At 38.8% G+C, this 23,712-nt stretch overlaps 1 protein-coding gene across 1 annotated transcript in view; it reads left to right on the plus strand.

Annotated features, from left to right (window-relative positions):
- Window positions 1-1,663: 1,663 nt before the first annotated feature.
- Window positions 1,664-23,712, plus strand: part of LOC113589032 (calcium-activated potassium channel subunit alpha-1-like) — an 85,202-nt gene continuing 63,153 nt past the window's right edge. Inside the window, 2 exon segments of the mRNA XM_027028479.2 lie at window positions 1,664-2,664; window positions 21,076-21,240. Coding sequence (XP_026884280.2) covers window positions 2,362-2,664; window positions 21,076-21,240 — 468 coding nt within the window. The 5' untranslated portion in view covers window positions 1,664-2,361.

Raw genomic sequence — 23,712 nt, forward strand, 5'->3', positions numbered from 1 at the left:
CAAATCCTTTGGTCAGTGTGACTGCAATGATAGTGGTGATGTGGGCTATGTTTGGCTAGAATCATTACACACCAGAGACTTGGGTCAGGTGCTATATTGATGCTTCGTTGGCTCCTCCAGGGCTAGCTGGGAGGTTACATGGTAGAGGGACATGCAGCAGGTTTAAAGGAAGCACTTTCCCATTTTGTTTCAAAATTTCACAAATATATTCCATATTCTTATCCCAAGTGTGTATGATATAAGATGAGATCAGATTGATTCCTGAACTTTGCTGAATATCAAAATGACAATCTACTGTGCTAAGTTGCAGGTGACTGTGCCTTTATTTTATTGTTACTAAAGTCTAAAACTGAGGACACAATGCTTTAAAACAAATCATACACCTCTAGATATTTTCATGTGTGTGTATGTATAAACACATTTGATTGATCTTTTTTTGCTTTTTTGTATGTTCATCAACAGCTATAAAACAGGTATTTCATAAGGGATGATAAACTGTAATGGTACCTCTGATGGTACCATTAAACCCCAAAAGCCTTAATTTTTTAAGCTTGACAGAAATGTTTTGATTTCCAAATGAATCTACTGTGTGTGTATGACACATTTAACATTGAACTCTCATATTTCCTTGGGATAGCACTGCCTTTTCTTGAAAAAAAAAAACTGTCTGAACTTACTGAATCATTTATCTTTTAAAAACAACTAAATGCTTAGTTTTTGTTTGGCGCACTTATGATGGCCATCCAATAGCCATCTTTTTTTTTTATTCAGTCAAAAAACATCTCTTATAGTGCAAATGGTGAACAATTAAATTGTTAAAAAGAATTGTAATTCCAGTATAATACCTATATACTCCAAATATGATCAAATCACAAAATACATTTAGATATAATCACAAGCAGTATTAGCAATATTTGGCAAGTAGTACAATCCTTGTGGTATAGCAAAAATAGCAAAAAAGTCCTATAGTTTTGTGTTGATACCTTTTTTAAACTATATTTTAAACAATTTTTTTTTTTTTTTTGTAGTTTTTGTAGTGGTTATGTAGAGTGGTAGTAATCCCTGGGAAAATGAATCTTGTCTGTGTGACATACATAGGATGTATGGACTGGAATATCTTACTGTGTGTTGGAAATAGTGAAAATGCATCCAGAAAGTGTTTTCTATAAAGCATTCAGTTCACCAGGGGGCGTAAAAGTTCATCAAAACGCACGGAGGAAACCCCATTCAGTAATAGGATCAGTTCATTGTCACTTGTTTCGGCGATGGATCCACTACATTCTGAAGGGTTAAGGTAATTGTAGACCTTACCATAATATAACAGACAACATTAATTCATTCATAGGCGTCGTATCTTTTAACCTCTTATTTAGATTACTAGGGTTACAGATTACGATAAAAAGCAAGCTTTCCCCTTGCAACTCCGTTTAGCAAAAGAACTGCAGTCGAAGGAATTGGTGTAAATGAAATCCTTTCACTTAGATCTGAGGCTGTTTCCTGCGGCTGGCGGGAGTGGTGACAGTGTTTTGATGCGTTCCTCTGCGAGAAAAGTTCTGCGTCCTGTCGATGAAACTGAACAAGAGAGGAACAAAATAATAGATTAGTTTGCAGCGTTTAGTCGCCCTGCATTTTAAGCCTTTTTGTCAATTTGTTGGCTTTTGAAACCAAATTAATAACAATACTTGCTTAGCAATTTTGAATTTTTTAAATTCCAATTGTAAGTAATTAAAATACGAATGTCTCCCTGTAATCGACAACCAACCGTACACGCAGAAGTATTTGCGATTTGAAGCGTTTTGTTGAATTGGTGTAAACTCCACCCTCCCCCACCTGTGCAGCACCTTGGCAGTCTGTCGAGCACAACCGCTGCTCTCTAACTGCTGGCCGCTGCCTACACCGTCACGCAGGGGGAATCTGTCGCGCTAGTGCTTTAGTCTTTTTAAACAAACGCTACGTGTCGAATGACGAGAGTAGATGACCGGGAACGTTCAGTCTGTCGGAGCACAGCGAGCACATCAGTGCGGTGGAGCATGAGCATCGGTTAGAGACGAGAGGGTCGGTCAGGTCAAACACAGCCGGGTCGCAACTTGACAACCATTGATGAAGGCTATCAGGAGGAGAAATTACGAAGTTCATATGAATACGAAGAATGTGAAACGCCTCGCAAAGACTAGCGTTCTAGCGCAAATGTTTGGAGAGAGAGTTGGCCGATGATTTTGTGCTCAGCCAAAGTCAACCGCACGTCACAGGTTGCAGTCTACTGATTTATCGCGAAGGGATTCGGGGCGAGCGTTCAGCACGCGCCCGGAGAAGAGTGGCACCGACGCAACATGGCTGGATAACCGTTTCGTGGGCGCTGATATGTCACCTAAAAGATCCTACATGTTTCCATCCGAGGATGGCGACTTGTGGTCCGACGCCATTGACTCCTTGCCGAGAAAGACAAATGAAAATGCAAAAGGGGGTCGGCTACCAAAAAGCAAAATGGAAGTCATCATACCCTACTCGCCAGATATTCCGTGCGACGAGAGCGGGCAGCGGATGTGGTGGGCGTTTCTCGCCTCATCCTTGGTGACTTTCTTTGGGGGTCTCTTCATCATACTGTTGTGGAGAACTCTCAAATATATATGGACCCTCTGCTGCCAATGCGACATCAGCAAGCAGGTAATATAATTTAACACGTGTTCATAACCAGTGAAACATTTAGGCTACAGATCTTATACCATGGACTGAAATGGATTACCGACTGCTTATTTGTATAATTCCATTCTCCCTGGCACCTGTTGGCTCTGCACACAGTTCAAAATCAGAAAAAAAACATACAAAATCAGTCACAGTCCTTTAAAATGTATACCACCAGAGCAGGGAGACTTAATCTGAAACTTGCACATACCAAACAACTCTAATGAAACACCTCAGACAGGTAGATTGGCCAAAGTGTGCTGATTCTAAGAGTGATGTGTGTTATTAGGGTTCTAACTAAACCCACAGGAGAGTACTTTTAGCATCGGGGTTGGGCATTTGGGTGTTTTCAGTAGGTGTAGCCTTGATTTCCACGTGAATTTATTTCGATTTATAGAACCACATGTTTTTTCTCTTGCGAATCAGTCATAAAGGGCGTGGTCGATCAACGGGGTGGGGATTTAAACGGAGAGTTAAGAGTGCAGAGTTGCCAGGTTAGTGGTGTATCCCTCAATTGGGATTTTTTCGAAAATGCAGTTACATGTATATAATGTCAGATCGGGGTTGCGGGTTATCTGCGTTCATAATGTATCGCGGAGGTGGAAAAGAAATGTGTCGTTTGGATGTGGTACATTGTGATGAAATGCTTATATTTGGTAACCAAAGATTAGACACACCATCTTTGTGTGCGTCTGTCCAATTTTTGGTTGCCAAATATAAGAATATTTCAACATGAAGAGCCACATCCAAAAGACTAATTTCGCCACGTGACTTCATTAGCTGCGCATATTGTCAAGACTCGAACGATTTCTCCATTCATCTTGATTAGACTCGACAGTGGCTGACATTTTTCACACAGACAGACATACACAAAAATTATGAAAGAGAGACGACGAGGAGAAGAGAGAGAAAGGGTGGAAAAGGAACAAACGTTAAGTGACATTTAGCCTACATTGCCGAGGAAATATGGGGGAAAGAAAAGGGTTTAAAGAGGATATCCAAAATATTTAAAATGTCTGGAAAGCGTTCTGCAAGTAACGTAAATCAAAAATAAGTGCGAATCGCAGTGATCTGATTGCACGTGCTACACCGGAGAAGCACAAAGAGAATCATACACCAATCTCCTATGCCAGAAATCTTTGGCACAGGCGGTTTGTTTACAAGAAGGAATGTTTCTGTTGATGAGGCAGAGTTGCGGTTTGCTGCTCACATTGCATATCATTCAGGCTTCTTAACTGTGGATCATTTCTGATGTGTAGTGTAAGGAATTTCCAAGAAAGAAATACATTTTCACAGAATCAAATGTACAAAGTTAATTAATTCAGTGATCGGGCCTGTAAAAAAAAAAAGTATACATTGGTGTTGAGATGTTCAGGCCACAGTCTTTTTTTTTTTACATTTGTCTTTTGAAATGTTGGGTATTTTTAAGCAGTCATTATGCTAGAGATTTTTGCTAGATGTGGCAACTCCATTTTTTGTGTTTGTCAAATATCTAACAGTGTCATTAAAAACCTAAATTCAGGCCATGCTTAATTAAGACTTTGCAATAGCTTAATGGTAAACACGTTTGTAAATCATCAGGCTTGAACCATTTTTAAAAAATCAGTCAAATTAAGCTACCATCCCTTGGTAAGGACAGATCCTTATTTTGCCTCCAAAGCTCATTATCATTTAAGACATTTATTGGATGTCTGCTGAACTGCTAACTAATATTACTTGCTACAGTGGCCTTTCTGAGTGTTTGCAATGGTTCAGCAGAACATGGCAGACAAGGAATGGAATCCATTTCTCCAACCAGAAACCACTATTTTTGATTCTGAAGTAATATTTAGAAGTAACCACCAGTCCTTGTGGAATTCGCAGGGTCTGATACTGAGATTAAGGTTAACATTACTTAAGTAATGTTAAGTAAAGGCTTAATGTCTTTTATTTTAAAGGTACAGCAGGCATAGAGCTTGTGTGTTATATAGGTTTGGCTAGGTGCTAGTCATATGAGTCAGTTATATATAATAATCTTCATGGCTGGTTTGGATGTAGAGAATGGAACATTACAGCAAAAATCATATTATTTTCAATCAATATAATGTATATTTTATATAAAAATAATTATTAACTACCCTCATATATTTTTAATATTCATATTTTAAAGTAATGTTTAATTTTGCCTAAATATTTTACCCCATTAGAAAAACTTAGTGATTTCAGAAACTATATCTCACATTCTAGTGAATACATATGAAAATGATTAGAATTCTATTAAAAATGCAATTTCTTTTCATCTTATATCAAAAAATGCTACTAGACTTTTGATAGAGGTGTGTGTGTGAGTGAACAAGAGAGCGAGAGATAAGGCTATATGTGATGGCTGATGTTCCTTTGTAGAAAAAAGCTGACCCTAACTGACATGAGTGCTTAATTCAAAAGTCTCAGCGTACCATATATCTTTACATAATAATCTCAATTGCTAAAAATAATCTTTTCATTTAAATATGTATCTGATAGTATATAAAGAATTTGTGTTTACTGGAATTGGCTTCAGCTTGGCAGAGTGAGGAAGGGTCTGCTCTGATAACTTCTCTAAAATACTCGCGCTACTAGTATACTAATACTAGAGATGGTACAGTCTGAAATGTGAGTGGGGCTGAACATGCTCATTGCAATACTGGGTGGGGTATACTCAGTACACATTAAGATCTAGGCCAGATGGAATGCTCTTCACATATTCCATCTTCTTTGTGAAGAGAGGTCAGGGACCCAACAATGACAACATGGCAGATCCAGGGCTTTGAACCTACAACCTTCTGATCGATAGGCCAGATGCTATCCACTAGTTGTTAACTACATCAAAACCTGACTGACTACGGCATCTACTGTTGTCAGTCAGGTTTTGTTCAAGTTGTCTTTAAAGTAATACCAAGTGGTACTTCATTGTTTATTTCTAAAATAATGCTTTTGCAGCCATACAGTTCTTTTTCATATATCAAGACCGATGTCATTCAGTTGTTATTTTAGACTGTTTCTGGTGTGATGTGGAGGCAGTGCACAGTTGGGTTCAGCTAACTTGGATCCATAGCTAACTAGTAAGAAACCAAAATACAGCTAAATGTAATGGGGATATATGAAGTGAATCAAATATAATCCTTTGAATCATAAAGTGATGTTTGCCGCACTGTTATTCATAAGATGGCAGTTGTCTATAAATAGCTTAAAAACAAAACAAAAAGCAGTTTATTGTTTAATTCTGATTAGTTTCCCTGATTAGTTTCATTCATTTCAACAGTGAAACTGGAAAAGATCCAAACACCAAAGTGGAACCTGAGAAGGCTGGAATTGAAGCTATACTGAATTAGGTTGGGCCATATGAGTGAATGTTATTGCAATAAAATATGTTCCAGGATGCTTTTCTGTCAATGCTGTTATTATCAAATTAAAACAGCACAAAACCAAGTAGATAATTGTATATTAGCCCATGCTACCCATAGTGCTTTTACTTTAATATGATCACTTACTTTGTGACCTTTGTTTGGCTAAACAAAAAACATGATGTTTGTTCTTTTAATTTTGCCTCATTAGAAGCTTTTTTTGTATCTTTGTTCATTAATGAGTTTTGCTGCTTGTCCTGTTTAAAAGATCAGACATCATTTATGTCTTGTGACCCAGAAAGAGTGGCTAGGCCTTCTCAGTGCTCTGGTTCAGCTCTGAGTTTGCATAGACAAGCACCACACCAGACTTTATCATTCCTGATATTCTTTTGTAAAGCACTTTGTAAAATTTGTTTAAAAAGTACACAACGGCAATAAATTATTTCTTCATATCTGCCTTCCTACAACTATCCAAGTTATGCTCTGTAATACAAACACAATATTTCCATGGTAAACATCCCTATTTTATTTCCTTATGCTATAGACAGGTATGGTGCTTGTTGCTAAGCAACAGGTTGTTGTTCTTTAGCAGGGGGTATTTTGGCAGTAGACTTATCCCTGAATCCCACACCTTATTCTGGTTTACATTTACAGTATTTGGCTAAAGCTACTTAGAATTGTGACTGAATACATCTTGAGCAATTGAGGGTTAATAGCCTTATTCAGGGAACAAATCATGGTGGGGCTTGAACTTGCAACAGTCTGATTACTAGTCAAGTACCTTAACCACTGTTGCTGCACAGCTCACAGAACCTGGCATTCCCAAGTGGTCTTGTATCCAAGTAGTAACCAGGCCCAAACCTGCTATTGTTATGGCTGCTGTATTGTATATCTGTAACTGTAAGTGTTTTGTGTTCTTGAAAAGTGCTATATAAATCTGATAATAATAATAATAATAATAATAATAATAATATTAGTAGTAGTAGTAGAATAAGAAGATGTGCAGTGGAATCAGTCAAGTTAAGATTCTTGAAATAGATGGGAAACATTTGTGTTTCTATCCCTTGCTCTGTATCTTTAACTTGATAAATGTGTGTAGGTGAGTGTAATGTTTTAAGAATCAAGGTACCCTTGGATTTTGTGGTACCTTAATTACTTTATTTGGGCATCTTGGGCTAATTAGCTCAACATGCACAAAGGCAGGGCAACTCGGATTACTCCAGGCAATCCGTATCTTTGCAGATATCAGTATCCATTCAAATACTTGACCTTGTAGTGCTCAGGTATCATTACACAAATGAGATCATATTAAATTCACTACACTAGCTTTTATTCACCTGCAGCCACATTAAAGTCACTGGATATTTTATATCATGTCCTTTTAAAACAGTTCAGTAAACTCAACCCCCTCTTTTACAGGGCTAATGTGATCTGAGAGAGCAGGACTACAGCAGGTGCCTGTTTTTGGTCAGTACTGTATTAATGATTTCTTTTAGAAAGCACACATCAGTATCCATGGCAAATATACCACCTGTCTGGCCCTGTGAGACTGTTAAGTATACTCAAAGACCTTCTTTAAAAACTTTACAGCTTGAGTGTTACAGTTTACAGCTCTCTGGAGATTAACAGGTTCACTTTTTACTATGTAAAATGTTCTGGAATTTTATGGGTTAAGGTTTTGCCATTTACAGTTCTCTGGAGATTCACAAGTTCATGTTTTACTGGTGATATTCCCTGGAGTTTTACAGTGAGATTTTACTGTTTCAAATTCACTAGATCACCTGACAGAACGCGTTTGTTGAGATTTTGAAAATCTTTTCAGTTGATGAGCTCCACTGATTAATTTTATGTAGTGTAATATGTTTGAATTTGATATCTTGGATGTGTATTTGTTTGTTGCTGCTTTCCATCCTGCCAGATCTCCTTCTCATAAGAGACTGTGACTACATATTTGATAATTTGTCAAATTGTTTTTTAGGATTTATTTTCTATACATGCTTTCAATATAAATAAAGTATTATATAGTGACAAGCTAGGAACGTCTAGACTTATGAGCATCCCAGCCCTCTTGGCTTGTTTTGTCTGATATGATATGGATTTGTTTTCTCACTTCATAGATGTTGGTTTTACTTAATGTTTTCTGGTTAATCTTGAGGTGTACTCAGATTTTGAATATCTGATTCATTTCTGTTTCAGGGAAGATAGAAGACTTTGTGTGTCTGTGACTGTTTTTAGGCCTGTTGCATCCACCAGCAGCTTTGTCCTGTTTGCCCTGACTTGAATGAACCCACTAATGGCTCAGTCACTGCCATGTCAGGACATGAGCGTGTGTTTGTTTGTGTGTGAGTGAGGGAGAAAATGTCCAATTTGCTGTTCATTTGCAACTAGTGACTTTGTAAAAAAAGATGATAATGCACTTTAATTAAAATGACCCTTCCAAACTGGTTGTTTGCTGGTGAGGAGTTATAGTTTTCTGTGCTGACTGCTGTAGTTGGTCTGACTGGAGTGGACAGCTGAAAGTGAGGCTGTACTGTTGAATAAACTACTACTGCTCTTATATGTAATTCAAAATGAATGAATTGTCCCAGACTACCACAGTGTGTGTGTGTGTGTGTGTGTACAAAATGTATACACTACTGTGCAAATGTTTTAGGCAGGTGTTCTCCAAGATATTTGGAATAACCTTTCTGCAGAGTTCCTTCAAAAACGGTGTACATTTTTATGAGGAACTTTGATCTGAAATGAATAAACCTTCTCTTTTAAATGTTACACAGGCCAAGAAATGGTTCATTCAGTCATGTTATATGATGAGCATGTTGGAAGTGGGTGCTTGTATTGTGGTTATTAAATTTGTGCTGGTGGATTAATTTGTGTAAGCCTGTTAATTTTTAAGTTATTTTTAATACAAAATGTGGTGCTACAAATAAAAAATTGTGTATAACATCCAATACCAGATCTGTTTTTGCTATGTGTACTTATTCCTTGTGCATCTGCATATGTTAAAGTCAGTGTAATGGTTATAGTCGAGATCAGGGTTACAGTTACGACTATATTGATGGTTAAGGTGAGGGTTACATGTTATAGTTTAGCATTGCAGGTAAGTGGGGACGACAACATTTGTGTTGTTATTATATGGCTTAGATACTATAACTGCAATATTCATTGCTGTATATTTAAAAACAAGCCCTTAGTTGGGTTAAAACTATCCCTTGATATGGTTAAAGATTGGCCTTTACCAATATTTTATATGCTTGTTGGCATGTCAGCACTGTGATTCCTTAAACCAGACAGAGATTGCAAGGGCTGCTATTGGTCAGGATGCACACAGCACCCAAGAAGTAATGCTATGACGTTACACATCTTATATATTGTACATATTGTAGCTTTCTGCTGTCTTAATTGCAACGATCAGTCAATATGAATTGATCATTTGCGATTTTGATTAACAAAATATGTGCTGTGGCCTAGGTTACAGCTATGGTTATGGTGGTGGTTACAGTTATGCTTAACATCATAGTTATTGTTTTAGTAATTTTACTGCCCTTAAATAGGAATTAAAAATTTGAACATAATGTTGAAGAGAAAAGCATAAAAGAACACACTCAGCATGGCCACAATGTTATCCTCCAGATGGTGTGTGGTGTTTTCTTTTGATGAATATTAATCTCTGGTGGGGGCAGGGGCGGGGGGTGAGTATGTGGTCGGTTGGCTGTTTTAACAAATGAGCCAAACTGTCCAAGCACCAAGATTTGTGAGGGCCACCTAGACACTGATGGAAGCAGAGGCACTAAATGCACAGGGAGATTTTGCTCCAGGCCAGCCCACTATGAAAAGCCTGAATTAAACGGATGCTGGTTTGAAAAATGCAGACATGAAATTGCCTTGGCTCTAATGTTCCCAGCCCATTTAATGTATTTCTGTGAAGAGAGTTTTAATGTGGATCGATGTAGGCTTCGTGCTGGTGCTAAATTGAGATGGCCTGCACCTAATTTAAGTCTCCAAGGCAGATTATGAAACTTTCTTCAGGAGCAAGAAGTGATTAGAGATGGAAAGGAGAATATGAAAACTTCTTTTATGTATATACAGTGCTAAAAGTTATCCTAGATTTTGCACATTACATATATACACATATACATACATTACATGTACACATAATAGTTTTACTATTACAAATTATATATGTAATGATCTCAAATGAACAATAACGTAATATTGTGCAAATTTAAGATTTATTATAGCATTCCAGCAAGTGTTGAACTAATAAGAAATTTGAACTCAGTGGTCATTTGATTATCTGTTTGCATATTGTTTGCCACTTACCCATTTGGTTAGTTCTAATTAGAGTGGTGGGGAGCGGCGGCTGCACTTCCTGCTGGTCTTGCTAGCATTCTGCAGACAGGTCTCTGCCTCCAGGTTCTGAAGCACAAAAGCACAAAAATGATTATTACAGAGTTCAGTGATTGTTTTGCAGATTGTTTCCTTTTTTTGTGGTATGTGCACGAATGTCTGCATTCATGTTTGTTTGTGTGTTCTTCTGGGTAACATGAAAAGGAACATTACCAAAGTATGTCTTAATGTCCTGCCGCTTGCTGCATTTGTCCTATGTTCAGGCTTCAAAATTTCAGTAAGGATTAGAAGGCTGATTATTGCTGTCTAGTTATCTCATTTGTAATTTGATTAACTAATCAGTTTACATCTGAAGGAATAGTCCCCTCAGTCTCTTCTAAGGGTCTATCCTGTAGTGTATACATTTTTATATGAAGCTGTTCAGGGTTTTGCTTTATAAGGTCACTATCTTGCATAAGAACATGCTACTTTGCAAGCTTGTCAGTAAAGTCACAACCAAAGTTAGCATCTGCATTTAGACATGGGTGTCTTAAGGTTTGATGGGGGCAGATTTCTACAGCCCTGCTACTCAGTCGTGACCCAGTCCTGAATACAAACCTGATCAAGATCATTGATTGCTGAGCAATTTGTCTGATTTGTCACTGTCTTTACACCCAACAAGCTGGGTTGAAAACATCCTTCCAGGAGTCAGCACTGGGTCACTTGTCCCTGTAGTACTCTCCAAGGAGTGTGGAGAGGCCTGGGTGAGGTGTGGCTGTCTCTCTGATCCCCCTAAGCTCCGCCTCAGCAAGTTTCTAATGATTTTAGAATTTAATTTCACTATCAAATGAATGCATGAAGCAAGCGCTTAGTTCTTGTAGTGAATGAGAGTATGAAGAGAATTCCAGTTTTGTATTGAATGCCAGTACAAAGTGAATTTCAGTATCCTATTGAACTCCAATGTGAAGTGAATTTCACTATTGTATTTCAAGTGTCAGATGGAACACTCTGAGAATGTAGGTGCAGTGACTTACACATACACTAATGGGGGCTTTCCAGATAAACCAGCAGATTATTATAAGAATCGTATTGTGTGTAGGTTAACAACATACTTAATTTGGTATATGGTGCATCCCATTTTATTGAAAATGTTAGCGTCCAATCCCAGCCCTGTTTAAATGTACCCTGAACAGATGGTACACAGTGGTGTATGCAATAATTGATCAGGTTCCAGACATAACTAAAGGATATCTATGTGCCTGAGTAGGTGTGGATGGAATGACCATGGGGGTATGTTGTGTCTGTAGTACAGAGACACTGTTCACAAGTCCCTCTGTAAACACAACAGGCAAGAGCAGGCAGATGCTTTGCAGAAATGGACTACAGATAATAATACTCTTGTAAATGGAAAGATGTCTGCTTTTCGAAAAACAAGCACAAAATATTCAGGCTATCACTTGGAAAACACTTTAAACAATGAAATTCATATAAACCAGTGTGAGAAGAGCCTCCAAACACTAGTATTCCCTCACTGTTATGACTATATACCCCAGGAAGACACTGAATTGGCCATGTCTGGAACATACTGGTGTGTTACTTGTGGGATGTACAAAAAAAAAAAGGCTTTAGAACATGTCTAAAAAATAACAATTAACCTCATGGCAAAATCCAACTCTGCTCCAGTTCTTCCCACTCTGCAGTCAAGGTGTCAGAACACTGCAGTAAAACCCATACGTGACATGTCTGCATCGAGTCCTCCTTTGAATGACTCCCTCCCACAGAAACAGAGCGGGGCCTGCCATGGCCGCTGGGATAAAAACCACCTGACCTGCATAGTTGCAAGGACAAGCAGACTGAGAAATGGAACATTGAGCACAACTATCAAACCCTTTAATGCTCAGTTGTGAATATTTATGATTAACTTATCAAGTGATGAGGTAAGCTGTGTATGAATAATAGTTATTTAACAAGTTGTTAGCAAAATTGAACTGCTCGGTAGTTATATTTCAAGGTGGGAATGCTTGTATGCAGAAGCCTAAATAATTATTTCCCCAGCAAATAATTGATTCATTCCACTTGATAAATTATGATGACATACCATTACATTTAAGTAATTTTCCAGATTGGCTCTAATCGTGTTACCTCAGCACTTTACAAATTCTTCTAGGTATAGTAGTGTGCATCAACCTTTTTGTCTGGGAGACATGATTTTGTTATAATGTTACCCTGTGTTGCCTACTGCGAAATTTAGTCTGACTTCTTGATGAAATTATAAACCGAGAAACACTTAGAAGTTGGCTCATAGCAATTTGCTGCTGTGAGAATAGTCAAGTGTTTTGCTGTCTAGTATGTCTTTGTAATGAGCTCCCATGAGTTTGAGTCGCTAATGTTACTTAAATACTTGTTATAAGCAATTAGAAACTTGCATAAAGATGAACAACATTCACAAGACTAATTTATCCCATGTTGATTTTTTGCCAGTTTCACCTTGCAATAGTGAACCATAGGAAGCACATTGAACTGAATAATAATGAGTTGTGTATAACCCAGAGGTTAGTTTAATCTAGGAAATGGAAATGCATTGTTGTCCCTTTAAGAGGAATATGCAAATGTGATTCATGACAAGATACTTGGCATAGTCTTGCCCTTCGTCATGTAGGCACTATGGTGTGAAAGTGTGTAGAGAAACTGCTATGAGTGGGGGGGGGGGGAAACTGATTTTATTAGTGAATAAACTTTGCTAAAGGAGTGATACTTCGACATGCAACCGGGCATATGATGGTGCTGTAAAATCGTTTTGATGAGCTTCTAATGATGAAGAAGCTCAAAATGAAACGTACTGAGATAGTACATGTTACAAAGGTGTATAAAGTGATTGTCGAGTCGACTTTGCTTGTGTGTTGAATAAACTATTTGAACTTGGAGATGCTTTTGTGTAATGGACAGCCATTTTGAATGTGTGCTGTGCTGTGCTATGCACAGAACAGTTGTATTAGTTATGTTCTATACCAGATTACTAGAACTGTTCTAAAGGATGTAACCTTTGATATTGGAAATCATTTTCTAACACATTTTGTACATTTCATTGTGTGAAAGAGCCAAGGTGGCGAGCCACCCATGAGTTAAAATCTTTGGAGTGAGCCAACTGCGGCTTCATTGTGCTTCTGTGAAAAAGAACTGTTTTGAAGTCAGACCGATGTGGTGGGACAGACCTTGGACTTTTTTGCATTCAATAATGAAATGTGGCTGTTTGAACTGCATTCATTTGGATATTTTCCAGGCTTTAAAAGGAGTGTTATAATGGCTTCTGTCAAAGCTTGCTGTAAACAACCAGACTCCAGTGCTTGATTTTACAACTGCAGAAGAGGAGGTGCTGACGTATTATTTCTAAATAGAATTCAATCGGATAAGCATCTGGTCCTGGGGCCTTACTACTTTGCATTTTAGAAATTTGATCCAACATTTTCTGTTTGTATTGAGGTACCTAAGTGTGTTTTGAAGTGCAGAATCAAGTTTTCAAACATCCACTTCTTCCAAGAAGTTATTCCAAATATGTTGGAGAGCATCTGCCTAAAACATTTGCACAGTAGTGTATATATATTTTTTTATACGTGCACACACACACACACACACACACACATACATACCCGTAATTTATGACACAGCTTACGAAAATCGACTCATACTTTTGTTTCTCTGGAAGCTCTTTACTACATTTTTGAATATCTCTTACTACTATATATATTTCTGTGTATGTATGTATGTATGCATACATATATATTGTATGAGTGGATTTTTGTGAGATGTTTCATAAATTACAGGTTGCTGATGTATTCCTAGCAGCAGTTAAACATTGCAATAGGTAAGTGCATCATTCTAACTCAGCCTGCTAGCTTTTATCCTAGTATATTTGACCATTTCTAAAAGCAGTGAAGGCTAATCTCTCTAAAATATCAGTTGCATACTCTAAAACCTATTTCCACATTCAACATAAATGAGATGAAAGTTTGTGTTGGAGAGATCCATTGTGGCATGAGTGTGTTTTTCAGACATGTTCATTATCCTGAACAAGGTTGCACTGTGAAACCAATTAATTATTCCTGGCTACTCTATGATGCCAATTAGACAGCCTTCAAATAACCAGCACTCTTTCACTCATGTTCCATGCATTCATATCATTTTTAAATGTATATTATGTGTAACACCTACCATTTGTTCTAGAGGCTTTAGATCATTACTTGCTTTAGAAACATGTATGAGTTTGAAATGTCTTGTAGGTCATTAGAGTCTGTATCTTATCTGTTGCCATGCAGTTTTGTGTGATCCATCCCCCAACTCCTTATGAGTGGTCAGTTTCTAATAGGAGGACTGCTGTTGGCTGGATATTTTTGACTGACTGATCACTCTCAACCAATCACTGACATCTGACACATGTGTAAAAATTCTATACCTGACTAATAAATTCATACCAGTATAATGATAGTATCAGTGTTGAGAACGGTCCATCCACTACTGCAGCTCCTGCAATGGTGTGTGTGTGTGTGTGTGTGTGTGTGTGTGTGTGTGTGTGTGATGTACTCAATAATGTTTCATGCACTGAGCATATGACAGAATTATGGATGTTAAAAATAGTTTGGAGCTCCCAAGTGGCGCGGCAGAAATGCATTTACCCTATTATGTGGAAATCATGAGTCTAACCGCCAATGATTCCACAGCCATCCTTGGCCAGGTGCTTGGTCGAACAAAATTGGCCATGCTGGGTGGGGGGGGGGAGAGGGGTGGCATACTCCACCATCCACTGGCCAGTCATCGGTGTCTGTGAGCTCATGCATCAGCTGTCCTCTGAGTGTGTTACACCACTCTCTGATGTTGAATGAACTTAAAAAGATGTAGTGTTTGGCAGCATGTGGCTCAGAAGAAGCATGTCATAGCCCTTGCCCACCCTGATGGGCAGCTGTTGTGTGATAGGGAGATTAACCTCACTGATGAGAATTGGCTATGATTAAAATAGAGAGGGGGGAAGTGTGTGTGTGTGTGTGTGTGTGTGTGTGTGTGTGTGTGTGTGTGTGTGTGTGTGTGTGTGTGTGTGTGTGTGTGTGTGTGTGTGTAGGGGGGTAATTTGTGTGAAGGGTCGTGGCGCTGTAGACAAGTCATCTGGTCTGTTGCAGGTCTGTATGGATGTTCAGCCTCCAGGCTGAGGTACACTGTATACATCTTTTCCTTTCACTCTTAACACCAATTATCCACAGCTCAAAGTCAATATCTGTTGATGACAATGGATGAAGTATAAACGTGGACAAAGTACAAAAGGTTACAAAAGTTAAATTGATGGAGGCTGTGAAGCAGCAATTAGTTTGTTCTCAAATGTATTCAGGCCTGTTGTTATTATGAGTAGTTATTATAGTAGTATTATATCTTGATATAAACCATGGTGGAGATGACTAGGTAACAGGGATGCTGGAAAATCATCTAAAATTAAAACATCACTAGACAGTTGTTTCTATATGCATCCAGTCTGTGTACATCTGTGTGTGTGTGTGTGTGTGTGTGTGTGTGTGTGTGTGTGTGTGTGTGTGTGTGTGTATATAGATGTACACTCTACAATATTGATTTATACATTATTCTTATTTATAACCAGCATCCATATTTTTCTGTTTCTCTGTAACACATATACAGTACACACTCACCACCCACACAGCCTGAGCCTCTGTCTAATCTACAAAGTGTAATTTAAACAGTGATTAATTAAAAAGCTCAGATACATATTACACTTAAGAAATTGGAGAGTGTAACCTGCCTGATACGCAAATGCACAGCTAGTTGCACATGAGTCTGACAGCATGTCCACTTGGAGTTCAGATGCTTTAATGGCTTAGATGCTTTAATGCTGTACATCAAGAAGGTCATGTCTTTGTGTAACCGACATGCAGGATAATGAAATGGGCCAACGGAATGTGTGTATATAAATGAAATGTGAAGTATTTATGGCATAGAAATAATAAAATTTACTTTTATCATCAGTAGCCATTTTGATAAAGTAATTGCATAAAATGATTATTTAATCTGTATTAATTTAGGGTAAACCAGACAGTGATGCAGTTTTGTACTTTTTGACATGGCTTCATCACTCTAAAGGTCATGGTCGGTTCTCCAATGTTCTTTTGATAGGTGTGTAACATTCTCCTGTTCTGTCAATCCCTAGCACAGGCCAAATTAGACCGGGACCTTGTCTTGCTCAGTGGGGCATTTCCTTTGCAGAAAGTAGCATTAAATTGCAGTAGCTAATAAAATAATCTGTTGGAGTGTAAACAGTGAAGCTTGGTGTAGTTCACACAGCGAGTGTGGCCTCCCTGGTGTGTTGAGGTTTTAAGTCACCTGTTCCGCTGTTCACTTCTCACCCAGGGACTGAAGTGGGAGTCATAGGGAGAGAAAAGGGCTGTGAGCTGGACTGTGTTGGACTGAAAACTGATATGTGGGCTAGTCTATGAGCTTGATTGAGTGTAGATCTGTGATCTTTTTGTGTGAATTTAGCGGGTCTGAGATCTGTTCTGTGAGCTAGACTGAAAACTGGTCTATCAGCTGGTCTGTGGGATGGACTGAGAGCCGAATACACTTATCTATATGCAGGTATTCAGGACTCTGCAGTTGTTGTAGTTAAAAATAAAATCCCTCAGGAGCTACATGGCTCCACCTTTCCCCCACCCCACTGATGCAACATGAGCTGCCTCACTCCTGATAGCTAGTTACACAGACACACCTCTGTGTAGCTTATTGCTGCTGTTTTTGATAAGAAGGGATTGTCAGTGTAATTAATGATGTTGCTCTCAACCTGCCTTACCGCAATTTGTTTGTTGTTACTGGTAGTGTGAGATATCACCTTTTATTATGATTTTCAGGTCCGAGTGTCTCTGCCTCTCACCACACTTGTACATGTCACCTCTCATCTGTTTTAAATCCAACAAGTGTCCATGCCTACCGGAAACCTTTTTTCTAATGAAGTTTTCTAATGATGACTCCAGTTTTCTTAGCCTGTCACAGGAGGGTTGGATGGTCATAGTGCCTTGGTGAATCCTCCTACTTCTAATTGCTTCCTGCCATCAAATGTCTAAAATGAAATTACTGTTATTGTGATTTCACTATCACAGGTGTGAAGGATAGTGAAAATCTTGCATGTTTATACACATTACAGTATATAAACATATGTCAAAGCTCATGGTTACTATATTCAGGGAAAAGACATAAATTGGGATTAAAGCCAAAGAGGCTGGTTAAAAAAGGCACAAGACCACATCTTTTGGACACTTAATTCTGCCACATCTCTAGGAAAATATGTACTTATATCATTTTCATATTCTATTTGGAAATATTTTGTGCTATTTAGGATTAGCTAATCAGTACCATAACACCAGATTAAGGAGTCTTGGGAAAACAAGCAGGCAGCATAGTGGCTTTGGGTTGAGCATGTTTGCCTCTCAGTACTAGAGTCTTTGGTTCAATTCCTTATCTGGGTGGAGTTTCCATATTCTCCTTTTGTCTGTGTGGGTTTCCTCCCACAGTACAAAAAAACATAGAGGTTAGGTTAATTGGATATTCTAAATTGTCCTGTATAAATGTGACCTGTTTGTGTGAATTTGTGCATGTATGTCCTGGTCTTAACCTCCTGCTCTTCATCTGCACTGGATGCAGTCCCCAGGGGCTGTGGTTTCTGATAGAGAGTATGTTGTGCGCAAATGAGCTGCTTCTTCTCATCAGTGATTGAAAAAAATCATCTCTCTGTAAAATGTCCTTGAGTCTGAGAAAGGAACTATATAAATGCAGAGTTAGGCTGTTAGGAGACTGGAATTCCTTAATTTATGGAAATGAATGGGGTCTTGATCTGACACAATCAATCTACATTAAAATTGTAGCAAACAACAAATGAGGTGATTGATTAAACTTTAGGCTGGGATGTGTCTTTTTTGCCAAGACAATGTTGGTTACTTTACTAACATTGTGTTACTTTTTAAAAGTGTAGATCTTAATTTCAGGTTCTGATAAAGTGCAATAAGAAGCTGTACATTTTTTTTTAGCATCCATATTTAATCCCATTATCAATGCTGGATTAATGGTGGCTTTTAAAGCTAACATTGAACGCATGTCAGTTAAATTCAGTCTACTCTGAGCTCACTGATCTGGAGCACTGAAGTTCTAATTTGCTGGACTGGAGCCCATTACTTTCGGAGTGCCAGGCTGGGTTAGGCCAGGGTTTGAGATTAAATTTGGATTTGCTGAATTTTGACATTTGTTAAATGTGAGATTTGTTAAACTTGCTTTCTGGACCCTCATAGTCCTATTTACTGGAGCACTGTGTTCTGATGACCTCTGAACAATATTATCAGATCAAGAAACATTCACATATAAAAACATGTTTTAAGGATTATGCAACTACTCCTTCTGCACATAGTATTTCATCTAAATTGCACTAAACATTTTATTTTTGTTATGAAATAAAGTATTGGCAATAAAATATTGAATAGAAAAGGGGTGTATTCTGTTTACATTTTTACATGAATATCTTGTTTTACACAATTATTTCTTTGACTAACTAAATTAGTTCATCATATGTAATGGAGGGAAAGTTTGAGAATTTGACACTTGAGGGCAGGACTCTCAAGAAGTGACTAAGCCACTCAAGAACATCTGTTTTCTTTGTTTTAAGCCATTCTTGTGATGCTTTGGCAATGCGTATCATTGTCCTGTTGAAATGGGACCTTCCTATCCAGCTTGAGCTTTCTCAAAGAGGGGAAGGTGGTTTTTATCTAGAATGCATCTGTGCCGGGCATCATTCATCTCTGTCAGTCCTGAGCACACTGCCGGGCCCTGCTGCAGAAAAGCACGCCCCTAACATACCGTTACCACCACCTCATTTCACAGTTGGCATAGTGTTTCCTGGCTGATATGAAGTGGTACATTTATTCCACACATACTGCCTAATTTCCAAGCCAAAAGGTTCCAATTGTAATCACACCACAACACTTTCTGCCACATTTTTGGCGTAAATTCTTATCAGGCAAGCGTATATATGTTGTTTTTTTTGTTTGTTTCTTTTTCTTTCAGCAAGGGCTTATTCATTGCCACTCTTCCATAAAAGCTCTTTTTTATGCAACATCTTGTAAATTGTTGATGCATGAACATCATGCTCAGCTACTGCCTCAGCCAAAGTGACAGTAATGATACAGTAGCTGCTCTAACACTCGCCCTTCCTGTTCTCTGGATAAGGTTAGAGCAGAGACCTGACATTGGCAGTGTGGCTCTAGTTTTTATGTTAGAGTACTTTCTGAAAATTGTTCTTTGTTATATTTTAAATGGACAATGTGAGTAAAATAAATGAATCCTTTTTTAAACACTATAAATATCTTACATGCATATAATACAGATATTACTTAAATTGTTATAGATGACAAAGTGTCTGATTAGTTTTCCTTGTGATCCTGTTAATGTTGCATGGAAAAAGAGACAGAAGCCTTTTCTGCTCACGAGGACCACTTTATTGCAGAGTTCACATGCGGCAGAGACATCCAGAACAGTACTGAGTCTAACAGAAAAGTGGGTGAGGGCTGTTCACTGAAAAACTCACCACAATGACGGAAACACACTTCTAACTCAGTAATTAACTAACAGAAAGACTGCATGACAAAAACAAAACAAAAATCCAAAATAAACAGTACATTACACATTGGCTTTTAAACTGTTTTCAGTCTGCGGGAAGGTGCACGACATTGTGGGAATCCTAACCATGCCCTCCCTGCCCTGTCCATCTCTCTCTGGCTAGTGACAGAGTCCATAAAATTGAGTGTGGTCTGTGTGAGGCTTTAAGCTAACCTGATGCCAGCAGTGTGGCAAACAGGCATTTGAACTGCCCTTTAATGAGAGGACCTAGCTTGGAAGACTTCAGCATTATGAGACAGAATCAGTTAGATAAATGTGGTGAAGTGCCAGTTGGAGACTCATATATTCATCATGGATCATGGAAAAAAGAGAGAGAAGCAGTACAGAAAGGAGAGAGAGATGGATAAAATTAACTTTGTGATCGTTATGTGTTCATATTCGTTGAGTCTCATGTCAGTCGTATCAGATCATATGAAAGTATTGCCCCCAAGAAACTGGTGATAAAATGGCTGGTATGGGCACTGTGTATGTGAGGGTCAAGCCATCCCTGCTTGTTGGCCTGAGTAGCCTCTCCTCAGAGCAGACAGTTCAGTTTGATCTACTCCTCCTCACCAGCCAAGAAGTAGCTCTGTATGTGGCACATACTGAGCATGGGCCCTGGGATGGCTGCATTCCCTGCTCCCATGGTAGCGCTGCTTATGCTTGGTCGCTCACTCGCGCTCTCCCTCTGTAGCAGAGCTGCACTGTACTCTACAGCCTGCAAAAAGCTGCTATGCTTTCTTTCCCCAATGGGCTCACACTGAACATGGCTTCTGAGATTTGTTGTCTTTGAGCTTTGTAAGACATACCCTGTACCCATTTCATTGTGCCAGGAGTCCTTTGATGTTGACATTGTGTGTGGGGGGGTGGTTGTGTGTGTGTGTGTGTGTGTGTGTGTGTGTGTGTGTGTTTGTGTGCTGTCAGTTCTAGAAGAGTTTTTAAAGGGTAAAAATAAAGATGAGCACAAAAGAAACTCAATGCACTGTAATACAGTATTCACATTTTTATTTGTGTATAGGAAGCCCAGGGTGTCCGTGACCCCACTGAGACTACTGACTGTCCAGGTGAGGGTACACAGGAGGAAGACCATGAGCATATGGAGCTTCCGGTTGATTGGATGACTTCAGTGAAGGACTGGGCTGGGGTCATGATCTGTGCCCAGAACCTGACTGGACGCATGCTGGTAAGTCCCACCTCTCCTTACCTCTGACATCTTCATATCATATTTTGCCTCATAATTCCTTCTTGAGCCATACATGCGCTTGCTTTCTCTCTGTCTCTGTGGGTGTGAGTGTATGTATGTGTGTTGAGAGAAAGACAGAGTGAGTGTCTTTCTTGTCCTTGTTTTGATACGGTTACCTCTCGTCGATGATAATGTGAGTGCCACGATAATGTGAGTTTATCAAGATGCCGGACCCTCACCCCACTTCCAAAAACTAATAGCGATGTTTGTAAATCTAACCAAAACCAGGAAAGTCAGTGTTTATTAAATGTTAAGCTACATCAGAAATCAAACGTTGAACTTCAGTACGTAAAAAAATGCATAACATTTTAGCTAGCTATATTACTACTTTTAGTACGTTTTAATTTAGTATTACTACCCTCCGTAGTGATGTTCTCGTTTTACATGGGAGTAGTGAGCTCTGGCATTGAAGTCTGCACTGTCTCGTTAAATCATGCATCCGGCCATTTTTCTTCTGGTTTTCCTGCATTTCACCGTAAATATAGTGCTGGGGAAAAGGCTGATTTGGTAAGGCCCTCTGTATGAGCAATATGAATGCCGCAGTTATCACATTACCATAGCTGCAGCCCTCTGTGTTGGTGTTTATTACCTAGCTACTTAAGTATGGTTATTAAAACTAGAATGTGTGTTCTCTCTTGACTCAGGAAAAATGACTGAGGAAGGGTTGGTGAAAGAGAGAGCAAAGATGTATGACCTCTCTCCTGGAGTGAGACAAAACTATTTGCATGATGGCTTATGTTGATAGAGTGTAGCATTGCCCAGAAGAGGTCACTTGGAGCACTGTCACTCAATAATGCATCCATTGTTCAAGGATAGTCATGTTTACATCTGTATGGGATTAATGTGCTTCTTTAGAAAGGCAGTTCATGTTTAAATGGGTCAGAGCTCAGAGTGAGTTTCCTTCCATCATGTGTCAGGATTAGGAGATTTAGCATTCCACAGCATAGACTGATTGTGTGAAATTAGAGGTCACAGGTCCAGAAGGAGCGCCTCCTTTTACTGGGCTGTACATATGTGTATTGTTTGTTATTTGACATCAATGCTGGCATCTGTGATACTGATATCTGACACATCACAGAATTTTTGATGTATGCTTATGAGTATCCTGGCCAGTCTCAGATCCTGTGAGGGAGCGTCTCTGCTTGTTGTGATGAATCACAGTGCTCACATGACATTTTATTAAAAATAATACAGGCCTGTATCCATAATATTTATCAAGGGCTCACAAATGTACAAAGCATGTTGCAGTGATCTGAGATTCTCTAGCTTCTTCCTTTAGCCTGCTCTCACATCTCATGGTGGTCTCATATGAACTGGTCAGAACAGTGTGCATCCGAGTTGTTGCAGTGTGTTGTGTGTAAAATTAAATTCATGATGTAAATGAAGTGTTTTTATGCTGAGTTAATCTACAGTGGGTAAATATTATAGAATTCAATGGTCTGCGGTATGCAGTTAGGGTCATAAGAAGGTTGAAGTAGGAGCTCATGTGTAAAGTGCTGTGTGTGTGAGTGAGTGTGTCCATATATGCACATGCATAGGTTCACTTGGACATGCGAGAGTGGGTGGGTGGGTGGGTGGAATAATTGGTGTAAATGGTGATTCTGTGATCCCTCAGTTGCTGAGAGATGAATGAAGATCATAATTGAACACTGTAATACACTTGTGTGTGTGTGTGTGTGTGTGCGTGCGCACGCGCTTGCACGCATGCACATGTTCGTGTTTTGGTGAGTCTATTGTCTTTCTTTCCATAAAAAATAGTATAGTGCATTACTGTGTTTACCTGGCTTGGTCTGTAGCCATGGTAACAGTAGCCAGTGTGTGTGCACGCATGTTTGTCAGACACTTTATGGCCTGTTCCAGCTCAGAGCTAATTCCTGTACACAGAGCTAATTTAGTATTAAGGAAAGTAGCCTAGAACCTGGTCGCAGATTTGCCCAGTAGTGACATCTGAGAAACAGCATAGCTTTCTCCTTTGGGCTATTAAATCTAAAAGTCACTGCAGAGCAGAAATCACTGGGTGAGGACTATTGATGGCTGTCCTGTCATTTTTGTTTCTGATTTTAGTGTTTTGCAGCTTTGTGGCTGTTCTAAACAATGAAATTGTACTTGGGAATGAAGGATTAACCTGTTTCATTTTGACATTACATTTTACCAAATGTAAACTGTATAAGATGCAAATTTAATAGTTTTTTTTTTTAAATGTAAATCATTTTTTGGTCATTATGGGCATGTTAATAATAATAGTAATAATAATAATAATAATAATATCTTAGTCACTGTAGTTTGGTTCCCTTGGTCCAGGGAATAAACCAAAAATTTGGTTTATTTGTCACATACATAGTCATACACAGTATAACTCGCAGTGAAATGGTTGAAAGTGCTCTGTCCAAACTGAGGAAAAAGAAAACAGGG

This window comes from Electrophorus electricus, chromosome 14, assembly GCF_013358815.1.
Source record: "Electrophorus electricus isolate fEleEle1 chromosome 14, fEleEle1.pri, whole genome shotgun sequence".
Lineage (NCBI taxonomy): Eukaryota > Metazoa > Chordata > Actinopteri > Gymnotiformes > Gymnotidae > Electrophorus > Electrophorus electricus.